The following is a 12,439-nucleotide window of genomic DNA, read 5'->3' on the forward strand; positions in this document are numbered from 1 at the left end:
ACAAACTTGAATTATTTCAGATAACTGACAAAAGGAAGAATTGTTGTTCGAGTATATAATTATTAACAATATCCACAGCATCATATACCATGAGACACCAAGCACTACAACAATGGAAAAAGGAACATTTTTGGGATACTATAAAAGATCTGTCACAGCACCTTTGACACTGAACTGCAGTATTTTGTGGATATTTAATATGCAACTGTGGCATAGTATCTGAGTTAAGTTGTACTTTTCTTTGCACATTTAGCACCATGAACCGAACTCCACTGCGTGCACTGTACTGGGTCCGGCTGAGGTTGATTATCTAGAAATTTCAACAGATGACAGTGAAACTATCAGGACAGGTAGACAGATGCTGTCTACGTAAGAAATACGATTTTATGTTTTTTAAGTGGCATCCCCATCTATTCTAGTAGTGCTGCTGTACTTAGTGACAATCATGTATTTTACCTTTAAGCATAAGCAAGCAAATAAACTACAATTATAACACACACAAATATTGCATAAACCACAATTTCAGCAATGTCTAAAATAAAGGCATTAACCAAAATACATTCCTTGCATTAAAATGTATAATAAAGTGTAACAGCCCTGTAAACAGCAGCATGAATAAAAGACCAAATCATTCTATTCCTTTGAGGGATTCGTTTGCCTCCATACTGGAAAAAACTAAGTAGAGGAAGACTGCCACAGCCAGGAAGAAGACGAACTGAACCCACAGTGGGATGAGGCGAGATGACTTTGGTGCCTTCGGAGCATCTTGTTCATATTTCATGGGCGTCGATTTCAAATTGGAGTTTCTGTAAGAGACTGCCTTCTCGTATATGTTGGGCCTGCAGAGGAATTAGAGGAATTATGCTACAGTGCTACTCAAACACAGGTGCTGCCTTTAGTTTCAGCTAGTGTAATGTCAGTAAGAGGTGAGGTAGTAAGATTTATCATGAACTCAAATGTCTTTCTGTTTCATCCTTATTTAACATTACTTAACTGAATGTAAACTCAGTGCTGCCCCCCTCGGGCCAGTCAGTGTAATTCTGACAGAAACAACAACAAATCTGACAATCAATCAATTGTTGAAATTGTTTTTCAAGCAAAAAAGGATCAATGATTCTCTGGTTTCCAAGATTAGCTGCTTTTCTCCGTTTTACATACTTGCATCTTTGTGTTTTAGACTTGTTAGTTTGTCTGAGAAAATTAGACATCTAAACTGACTTTTTATAGATATAATATAAACAATCAGTGGTGGAGGTATTATTCAGATCGTTTAAGACAGCACCATTAAAATGCTATAATATAATATACAATAAAACATGACTTAAATATACATTTTATTAGCAAAATATACTTAAAATGTCAAATGTACAAATTGAAGCTAAACAGCTGATGACACCGATTAACTCTGTGTAAATACTTACTCATCAACAAAAGTCTGTCCTCTGTATTCAGGCTTTGACCTTGAGTAGGTTGAGTAGGACGTCCTGTAAAGAGCAACATAGAACATATATATGAAAGTTTTGTCTGCCCCTCATCCACTTTGATGACAACAAGAGTTAGTATAACTGTGACTTACTCATGTTCGAATTCTCTGTCAGACCACCCTGGTCTTGAGCTCATGGAAGGCCGACTACACAGGTGAAAAAGGTAATTATTAATTCAGCCTGACTTGTATTTGCTTCTTTAATAACACGAAATATAGAAGAAAGACAATCAGTGTTTGAACCGAACAGGAAAGAATAAGGAAAAGAACTGACCTGTCTCCATAGTCTCCTGCAGCGTCACTTCTGACCTGCAATATTGGAAACAGAAATAATGACCATTGAAATTTGTCCTACTCAATCAGTATTAACTCATAATTCAGTTACAACAAATATGTGATTTTTGGCTATATAAATATAATTGACTAGATTGTTTCATTGATCAATTCTGGCAACAAAAGCTCTCATATGTTGGTCACTCAAACTATAAAGGTGAGGGCCCTGTAGCCAATTTTTACACAGAGGGGTTAACAGAGAACTTAAATGACATTTGTCAGTGATGGAGATGCACTGCCATGGAATTTCAGGTTTTTAAATCTGCAGGATACTTACTGGTGTCCTGTAAACGTAGGTGACTTCCTCCTCTGAAATAAAAACACAAACATCACACTATGTCAGAGCAAGTGAAAATTTACACACCTGAGTGGCCCACCTGAGAACAGCAATCCCTGCTCAATAATATTTTGACTCCAGAGGTTCGGTTATACAGTTTGAGTTCATACAGTTTGCACTCAATCACCTGATTAACATCACCACTAGTCAATTTAAACCAAAGAGCAGCACAGGTGCTTTCAGTTTTTTGGTTATCTGAGTTACCGTAATCTTTCTGTCAGCTCCCACCAGTCTGGCCATTCTCCTCTGACCTCTCTCATCGACAAGGTGTTTTGTTTTTGTGTTTGTGTTGCGCACCTCTCTCAGTAAACTGTAGAGACTGTTGAGTGTGAAACTCCCAGGGGATCAGCAGTTTCAGAAACACTCAAACAAGCCCATCCTGCACCAACAATCAAGCCACAGCTAAAGTCACTGAGATCACATTTTTTTCCCCATCCTGATACGTCATTATTAACACACATAAGTAGGTGTACATGCGATCTATTACAAGTAAATGTTCCCATAAAGTGCTTGGTGAGTCTATATATAATTGTTTGATATGCACAGCTCTCTTTAATTTAGCCTTTAACAAGATATTTTTAAACCATTTTTCTTCGAAGTTCAATCTAAGTTTGAACACAATTTATTCCTGTAGATATACAACAGGTCCACCTCCTCAACAAGTGAGATGAGCTCTTTAGCCCAGCATGTGAGTGAGAGAAAAGAGCAGACAGAGACACTTACCCTCTTCTCTGTAGTAGGTCTTGTCAGGTGATGGTCTATAACTTGCTCTTTTCCCTTTAGCCATGGCCTCTCTCAGCTTCTTTTCATACAGACTTCTGGTGGAGTCTGAGAACAGAAGGTCATACACATTTAAGGAATAATGAACAAGTGTACATAGAAAACCACAGACCCGATAAAAGAGCAAACTCTCACAAGCAGGGGGAGGCCTGTGTACTTAACTGGCGTACACGTTGATTCAAAACGGGCAAAAAGTAAACAGTAAGAGCCTCTCACCGACCACAGGTCCGTGCTTTATCCCGTATTCATCCAGCAGGTCGCTGATGTCCTGCGCAGACTTACTACTTAGCGAAGACATTGTTTTAGTTCGCTTTTTGTCGTTAGACTTCGGTGTAGCGTTATATCTGTGTTGTTTCGGTTGAGCTGTAGTTTCAGTTCGCAAAAAGAGATCACGGTTATAACTCCGCCCACCGATAATGACCGGAAGCTCGATTTGTCGCGCGGGTAATAGGGACGGATCCTCCGGTGGCTCGAAAACATGCAGATGCTAAAACCCGCCCTGTTTGTTTGTGCTTGATGTTGAAAACATTTGCACCTTCAGTAAAATGAGACGTCATTTCCGTTTGGCAAATTCTTCTTCTCCCCCTTCTTCTTCTTGTTGTTGTTCTTCTTCTTTGACGTTTATTGACGGTTGGCAAACAACGAATTGATAGATTACCGCCACCAACTGGAATGGAGTATGGATCAGGATGTCTAATAGCCTACTCTTATTCCAAAATTAAATAAAAAAATAAAATAGATAAACAAATAAATAAATAAATAAATAAATAAAAAATATTAGAATTAATACTTTTAAAAAATTCACAAACTCTCACTGGAATAAGATTTAATAGCATTCCCTTGAGTTCTTTTGCGGTACATGTAATTGTTTTTTTTTTTTCAAATTCTATTTTTATCTCTCAAATTTTGAATCAGGTGCATCCTGTCTGATTGATATTTTCACAATGAACCATTACATGCTCCACTGTTTCCTCTTGTCCACAGTATTCACATTTGCCTGTGTTGTGTTTGCTGATTTTGTAAAGTGTGCTGTTTCATATGCAGAAAGTCCCCTTCCAGATTGTTATAGGCTATTATTTGATTTTTGAATTTAAAAAAAAAAGGTAATTATTATCTTCGTATTGTATTGATATTAACTCTATTCATAGTTGTGATACAGTTTAACAAGCGAAAATAATAGATAAATTATTGTTGATACATTAACATACAGCAGCATTTTACTAGGGTTCCTGGTAATAAAAATTTTTTAAAAAATCTTGCAAGTTTATCATATTTCCAAAGTTACTGGTATATATTACTATCAGATACTTGCAGCAGAATAAAGAGTATGATTTCCATCTGAGATGAAATCAAAGAAGAAAATAGCAGAAAATAGAAAATAGTTACTTTCTACCACAAATGATACATTTTACATGACATTCAATGTGTCAGGCTTATCACTAATTCACCAGACATACAGTACAAGTAGAGGCCTTAGTTTAAAGCTTATTTAGCCCTGATGTAATAGGAAGACAACTTCTCTGAATTTCATACAAATACATCATCAACATTTTAAACAAAGATAAATCTTTATTAAGCACAGTGTTGCATATTACAGATAATGGTTCACAATTTTCAATCTAGCACTTTAAACTGCATTTTTACAAAGCCATATTGTCATTTTGGATTTTTCTTCCAACATTGGTAAGCATATAAACATGTTTTAATGGCAAAAAAAAAAAAAAAAAAGACATGTAGCCTTAGAAGAAGGATGTGAACCAGTCTGGTTGGCCTGTGCCCATCCAGAACACCAGCAAACCCGCCCCTATCACCAGACCCATCTTCACTATCTGCTTCAGAATGCCGAGACACTGCAGGGGGAAAAAACAGGAGGTATACAAATAACCAAACAATAAAGGAACAAATGAACAAAATGAATGTTCAGTAATGGCCAGTGAGCACACACCTTGTGTTTTCTGGTACAGTTTTGTGTGTTACTGAGATCAGTCTCTGGCACGCTCTCTGGCACGCTCTCCGGCTCGCTCTCCGGCTCGCTCTCTGGCAGAGTGTTCGGGGGATCACAATCTGGTGTGATTAGCAGGGTGTCGTCAGGCTCCCTCAGGTCCTGTGCACACACAAAGCAGTTAAAACAATGTGTTCATGTGTACGTGTTGCCGTCTGTTTTCATATGTGACCATTTGCAAATGATCGTATTCTCACTTCAGGTGTTTCTGCAGAGCTAAGGTCCTCCTCCCTGTCTGCGAAGCTGCTGAGTGAATCTGTGTCACTGCTGAGAAAAGAGGAAGAACACAGCGTCTGGTTGGATCTGTGGAGCTCAGGTCGTAATTATTGTTTGAGACAATGTTTAATTTGGACAAGAAATTCCGCTTACCTGTCAGTTTCATAGTGAATGACTTGAGACAATGGATCTGTACAAAACTGAACTTTTATCTGCCTCTCTAAAAATGCACAAATGGAAACTGATGAATTATGGAATACAGGCAACACTTGTTATTGTGTATGTGTATACATTATTATATTATTACTATATACACATCTCATGTACACTCACCTCTTTCATTCTCCCCATCGCTCTCATTGTAAAACTTGTAGAAAGCTTTGATTCTCTCCTGCTCTTGTTCCCAGTTCCTCTCCTCTTCGTACTCGTCATCTCCCAGATGCCCCAGCTCAGTGACCCTTGAGGCTCCGTCTTCAGTGTTGAAGAAGAAGCTGTCATCCACGGAGCCCTGGTTAGAGGGGGTTGTGTTTTTGCCCTCCTCTCTCTGCACCACTGAGTAGCTGTTGACGTCTTCTGCAGGACGCTGACTCACATATGAAAGAGGTGCTTCCGCTGTATCTGTGCCTTCTGTGGTTAACAGGTCCTCAGACAGAGTGGAAGCACTTTTTGACACGTCTAAATCCCAGCTTTTGCTGAGATCTGCTGGATCTGCTCTGTTGTTTTCGGTGTTATGATCATCAGAGATGCTCCAATCGGAAAATGCAGCAGTGCTCGCGCTGTAAAGCCGACTGTCCTCCAGTCTCTTTTCGTAGTCGAGATCTTGTGGACATATATCATCCAAGAGGCCCTCGTCTCTCCTCCTCACTTGGACCTCGTCATCACTGGAGCTGTAGGAGTCACTCTCACCTGTCTCACCTTCATCATCACACCCTGTCACAGCTGCATCGCTCAACACATTCTCACATTTTCCTCCGTCTTCTTCTGCAGCTGCCACATCGAAACTCCTGAACCTTTCATCATCCATCTCCAGATCTCTGCTGAATAGATACCCATCTCCCTCATCATCAGTGTCCTCCTCTCTTCCCATCCATGTTGCATCCGTCACCTCTCCTTCCAGGCAGAGGTTTTGCTTTGCATTCGAACCCCTGTCGGATGTGTGAGGCAAGGTGTTCGACTGGGTGTTACTTTCTTGATTTTTGACTCCATCTACATATTCACATGAAGAAAAGTCTGAGGGATAATCTGCAAAGCTCTCACCTGCCTCTTGATGCTCCTCCCCTGAGAAATCCTTCATTTTCTCTACATATTCCTCACTAACAACTTCAGCTATGGGATCCTGCAGACTTTGCACTGATATTTCTGGAGAATTCAAAGTGGCTGTGGCAGGCTCACTTCTGTAAGGATTTTCAACCTCCTGCTCAAAACACTGAGCAAGAACATTTTCTTCTTTTTCGACTTTCATGCCCTCACACTCAGAATCAGACGAGTCCTCTTGCTTGTCTTCTTCTCTTTCTTGCTCATCCTCTTCAACCCCATCACCTTTTATCATCATCTCGTTGCCACGTTCAGGGATTCGCCCAAAATAGGACACCTCCTCATCGCTCTCGCTCTCACCTTGTTCCTCGTTTCTAACTTGAGGGTTTTCAGCACCCTCCGGGGACAGAGGGTGTCCCTCAGCAAAGATCCTGTCCTCTTTATAACCATAGCAGGACTCGTCACCACAGCGAACTGACATCAACAAATCCTCTCCTTTCTCTCCTGTGCCTATATCCTCCTCCTCATCGCCATCCTCCTCATCTTCTCCGGAGACAGAACCTTCCTGTTCTGAATCTCCATCTGAGCTTGTGTAATCCTCCTCTGGAGTTTCATCCACGCTCATGAGACTGACCCCGACACCTTGAAAATCCTCGTCATCATCATTGTCATCAGACTGCTCTTTATCAACATGTTCAGGCTTGTATATATCTTTGGTTTCCCTGGTAGACAAAACTGTAGCTTCACCAGTTGCTTCCTGGTGCAGAGCCCTGTCTTCCTTTGTTGGTAAGTTTTCATGAGAGTTCTCTTCCTCAAGCTTTTCATCAAAATTTAGATTCTCAAAGTCCAAATCGTCGTCAGGAAATGATGGAGCAGATGTCTCTGTAACAACACCATCATTTGAAAATTACCCTTTTGTAAATAGTTAAAAAAAATATATTTATACGTATATATATATATATATATATATATATATACACCACAATAATAAAACTTGTTTCTTACCTGAAAATGCATCACTGAGTATATCAGAAAGACTTTGTTCCATCTTTTCAAATAGTCAAATCAATACTTTAATCGGAGTTATATGAAGACAAAAACGAATGCATTGCCACAGATAATCTCCTCTCTCTGAAAGGAAGAGAGCACGAAGTAGCTCATCTGTTGATGCTGAAAGCAGCTTCCTGTCAAACACACGGTGCAAAAGTCACACATCAAAACTAAAACATAAGTAATAATAATAAATAAGTTTCTGCATTATGTGAGCCTGTCGTAAAATATGAATATAGAATATGATGTTATGAAAAGTTTCTCTCTAAAACAGTGAAATCACAAAAACAATGTTTTGTGTTTCTGTAGGAACGTACCTTCGTGAGCTCATGAAATGATGTCAGTTTTGATGTGGTTTTGGTTTCAGACGCGCAACATAAACTCCAGCAGTCGAACATGCCGTTCCTTCATGCTGAAACCGCTCATGTTGGTGTCTTATGTAACTCAGATGGGGGTAGTCATACGTTGAAGATAAGAGTCATTATAAAAGAATAAATCTTCTCAATGAGTATTCTGCTTGGTACTTTGATTTATTTTAACAGCTAAAATCAAGTAAAACTGCAGTTATAATAAAGAAGTCCTGGTTGGTTGATTGCTGAGTGGTCTACAGCTCATGGCGGAGGAGGTAGCGGTGGTTGGGCTTGAGGTCAACTTCTACTGGAAAATGGTCACTCACCTCAAGAGCCTAAAGAGCCACCAAGAGATCAGGATTAATGTTCACCTTAAGTATCAAACTGAATAATAAATAACAAGGAACATTTACAAGGCAACAAGTTTACCTCCTCCTCAGTGAGATGGAAATTCTCTTTAAAGTTGAACGGTTGAGCTGAACCTGGCACTATACTGGAAATAATTTCACGTCCATGGACAATAATCCTGTTTGTGGAAATGTGGGGAAGATTATTTGTAAGAAATCACTTTATCTAGTGGGCTTGGTGTCTACACACTGGTCGTCCATCACTGACCTGTCATAGGCGCAGTTCGTCTTCTTCCGCACAGTGGTGTCTTGTTCATCTCCAATTAGCCAACGAAACTTGGGGTCGCTCCTCAAGCGCACGGCTCTCCAGCCCTTGATGGTGACGTAGCTGCAGCCGGCGTTGAGATCCCCCAAGATCATCACGTTCTGGTGCGAATGAAAGGAAGCAAGAAGGGAAGTTGAACAGATCAAGATGTATAGAAGAGAACCGACAACCGACAACCAACACGAGACCAAGCTGAGGGGCTCCGACCAAGATATAGATCCACCCATTCATTAGCTATACCCTTTATCCTTTTGAGGGTGACGAGAGAAGATGTGAATAAAAAGATATAGAGTTATGATAATGATGATGATGATGATGATAATGATATGGTTTGACCTACATCAGTCTTCCACTTCTTGTGAATCCCTTTGAAGACAGTGTAGAGTTCATCCATCTCCTTCATGGCAGTTTTTGGGCATGTGTGCTGACCAATCAGGACAAAATCCTTCACCACTGGAAAAAAACAAAACACATTTATGAAACACCTTAAACGAATGTTTACATACGTTCATATTGCTATATAGGTTTCTGACTGTCTGCAGCTTCCTCTATTAATCTAGCAAATTCTGTTTTAACCGCAGGTTGAAGTTAATTATTCTGCTTGATGTACCTTTTTCATCTGGTCATCAGTGGTGGAAGAGATGCTTCATCCTCCAACCACTGTAAAACTTAAATTTTTATTTGTTTCATTGCATCATTTATAATCATCGTGTGATTTTTTTACCTGCTACATGGACTGAGATCGGACTCACCTGTACACATGGAAGGGAAGGATTAGAAACCTGGATAGATGGCTCTAATCCAGCATATCCAGGTTTCTGAAACCAGTATATGATGTTTACATTTGCAACAACATCAAGGATCCTCCAGAAATACTGTGTTAGACTGTAATAGGGTGACATTTCCTTTTCTGTATGGTTCCAAACATGTCTTCCATTTAATCTTACATGTTGTGGGGGAGTGAAAGCGGACGATGAAAGGCTCTCTGGAGAACACATCGGTTTTGTTGCTCCCTTCCTCTAGTTTCGGATACTGATATTGCTCTTTGACCGTCAGCACATTGTTCCTGGAAGGAAAAAGAGGACATGAAGTTAAACTGACCATTAACAGTGATGGGTCATGTCTGGTTAACAGCATGGGTTACCTGTAAATGTAGACATACTGCTCCTTGTAGGTGTTCCTCCCCAGCCTTTCACTTTCCACAAAGGAGTATGAGTTGGATTTGTCAAATCTGCGGACAACAACACCGGTCACATACAGTGACGTTAAAGCTGATGTTGTTGATTGACATGTTTGAAACCTGGAAATGCTTGTACCTGTTTAGCTCCTTAACCAAAGCTTGTATTGCCTCTCCTTTAGAGTCTCGGACCTCCTGAATAAGACACAAATCACACCGAGACAGGATCTTGGGAGCAAAGACAAAAAAAGAAAAAAGAAAGAAAGGTCAATGTATAGATTTACGTGGCTGTAGCTCTAGTCGTTGTACACATACAGTAGAGTACCTTCAGGAGAATCCCCATAACCTTCTTGTTGTTTGCCTTTGCTTCACCAAAGCTCTGAATGTTGAAAGCGCAGATTTTCAGTGAAGATGTGACATTCAACACACAGAACCCCATGACAAACAGCAGAACTGCGGTCCTCATCTTCACTCTGTAAGTACGAGAGAGTTTGGCAAGATCCCCTTTGTCATATTGTGAAATATATTACAACAAAAAAAAAAAGTCCAGCCACAGAACCTACACCACAGCCTCTAACCTTCAGTGCCAGTTTCACCAGGAGACTGACCTCAGTCTGGCAAAGATCCATCTCTTCAATGAGCGGTGCTGTATTTGGGGAACATGCAGGTAAAACGTGGGTGAAAAGACAGGAGCTGCGGATCTGTGTGGCCGATGTGCTGTGTCAGTGGCTGTTGAGAATGGCGCTTTATCTGGAACAGTTAAAACCAGTGAATACAATGGACAATAGCTCCATCCCACTCAGCTTCGAGTGTGTTTTGTCTGTAAGTTTGAGTGTAATCAGACAATAGACGGTGCCATGTGTCATGCCTGTCAGCTTCATGAACATTTGTGTAGAATTTACCGCATATCAAACACACGAGCGGCTGGTAGTTACCACACAGAGCCAACGCATCACTGAGACAGCACCGGCCCAGCCTTAACCGTCATGGGATGGTTCTCCAATGAAATGCAGTGAAAATCTTTTCTATTTTTCCTCATAATATTTGGATGTTTTGTTTTTTTCCTGTGTTGTCTTTGCAGAAAAACATGATTTTCCTGTAATGAATACACTTACACTAAAATCAGCCACTGAAACACACAGATTACACATTACAAATATACGTTGAAAACTGCACAACTCTCCTTCTGTAGGTCTGCTCATGAAATGTGTTGCCAGTGCACTAATGACTCAAATAAAAATCAATATTGACAAACTCGACACACAAAAGCTTGTTGTGTTAAAGTGTAAAAACCAGAAACATTTTAAGAATCTGTGCGTCTGTGTGATGAAATATATTCACTTTAAGGACACTTTTACTTGTACTTGCACTTTACTTGATTATTTACATTTTCTGCCACTTTATACTCTCACTCAGCGAACTTCAGAAGCAAATGTTTGAGTACATTTATCCGACAGTTAAAGTTACTTTGCAAATGAAGATTTTATACATTAAAAGAAAAGTGAGCGAGTTCTTAAATATGATACATTGTTATTGATTAAAACTACGCAACACAAAGTAGATCAAATTTGTTCTGGCTCAAGCAGCTAAAACATTAAAGTACTGCCTCTACATTAACCCATCAATAGTAATGATACAGTTTTACTGTATAATATATAATAATACAAGTCTGACAGGGGTCATTTTGCTGTGTAAGTAAGTACTTTTAGTAGTACTAATGTTAAGTACATTTTGCTTTTTATACTTCTTTACTTGTACTTAAGTAAGAACATTTACTTGTAATTGAATATTTCCACAGTGGAGTATTTCTACTACTTAAGTAAATGATCCAAATGTTAATTATCGCTTTTTTGTTTATATAAAATAGCTGAAACTGAAGCAGTTATTTTGTCTCAAGCACATCTCATTCTTATAATTATTTGAGATATATTTATGTGGAAATGACACTATTTGGGGAGTTTTTAAGACAATGTGGTAGTCATAAGGATGTAAGAGATGACATGTATGGATGAATCCAGAGGTAAACAGCTATATTGTCGACTTCATTCCGAAGTAGAACTTAAAAAATACATGCATATGATACCGCATTCAAAACCCTACTTAAGTTAAACTACAGAAATACATTATCATCAACACTAAAAGTACTAAAAGTAAAGTAGTAGTACTTGATCTGAGGAAAAATGGCACCTAAATAACTAGCATTTTAATGTTGTAGCTGATCGGGCTTAGCGAGTTTCATCCACTTTATATAAGTGGGTCACAAGAAAAATCTGAGGGGTCATTTGATGATGAATGGGGCATAAAAGAAGAAAAACAAATGTCATTTTCTCTAATATTTTTTTTACTTCTGATTTTCCCTCTTTTGCCTCCACTCAAACAGTTATCTCAAAGAACCCATCTGAGAAGTGAGAAGAGGAGAAGTCACTCTTTGGTGGAACTGCTCACAGACGCTGTTTATTGTGAGCGGTCACAAGGTCAGATACCACTGGTTTAGTTTTTAGGCTGCTGTAATTTATAAAAAAATATAATACGATTTTTATGTAAAATGAGAGGAAACCACTCACTGCAGTTGTCAAATAAATGTAGTGGAGTAGAATTATAAAGTAGCATAAAAGGGAAATACTCAGGTAAAGTATACTTTAGACCGCTGCTCAGCAGGATGAGATCTCACTCTGAAGATGCTTCTTCACTAATCAGTGACAGCAGTGTGAAGGTGAGGATGCAAATCATGTTTCCGGACTGTAACCAGCTACATCTATAAGAGACTGCCCATGTGGTCCTTCTT

The 12,439-nt window shown here is 39.4% G+C and overlaps 2 protein-coding genes across 2 annotated transcripts; both read right to left on the minus strand.

Annotated features, from left to right (window-relative positions):
* Positions 1 to 761: 761 nt before the first annotated feature.
* Positions 762 to 10,551, minus strand: dnase1l1l (deoxyribonuclease I-like 1-like). Its single transcript, XM_056384027.1, has 13 exons — positions 9,980 to 10,551; positions 9,794 to 9,882; positions 9,622 to 9,708; positions 9,425 to 9,543; positions 8,818 to 8,930; positions 8,421 to 8,578; positions 8,235 to 8,331; positions 8,097 to 8,140; positions 2,094 to 2,123; positions 1,758 to 1,792; positions 1,577 to 1,630; positions 1,422 to 1,484; positions 762 to 839 (listed from the first exon to the last, which is right to left on the minus strand). Exons 1-11 carry the CDS (start codon positions 10,118 to 10,120, stop codon positions 1,617 to 1,619), a joined length of 927 nt encoding a protein of 308 aa, XP_056240002.1. The 5' UTR covers positions 10,121 to 10,551; the 3' UTR covers positions 762 to 839; positions 1,422 to 1,484; positions 1,577 to 1,616.
* Positions 4,465 to 7,832, minus strand: si:dkey-183p4.10 (uncharacterized). The gene is made up of 7 exons (XM_056384022.1): positions 7,773 to 7,832; positions 7,411 to 7,589; positions 5,485 to 7,287; positions 5,305 to 5,371; positions 5,133 to 5,202; positions 4,879 to 5,037; positions 4,465 to 4,783 (listed from the first exon to the last, which is right to left on the minus strand). Exons 2-7 carry the CDS (start codon positions 7,451 to 7,453, stop codon positions 4,673 to 4,675), a joined length of 2,253 nt encoding a protein of 750 aa, XP_056239997.1. The 5' UTR covers positions 7,454 to 7,589; positions 7,773 to 7,832; the 3' UTR covers positions 4,465 to 4,672.
* Positions 10,552 to 12,439: the final 1,888 nt, after the last annotated feature.

This window comes from Seriola aureovittata, chromosome 9 (assembly GCF_021018895.1).
Source record: "Seriola aureovittata isolate HTS-2021-v1 ecotype China chromosome 9, ASM2101889v1, whole genome shotgun sequence".
NCBI lineage: Eukaryota > Metazoa > Chordata > Actinopteri > Carangiformes > Carangidae > Seriola > Seriola aureovittata.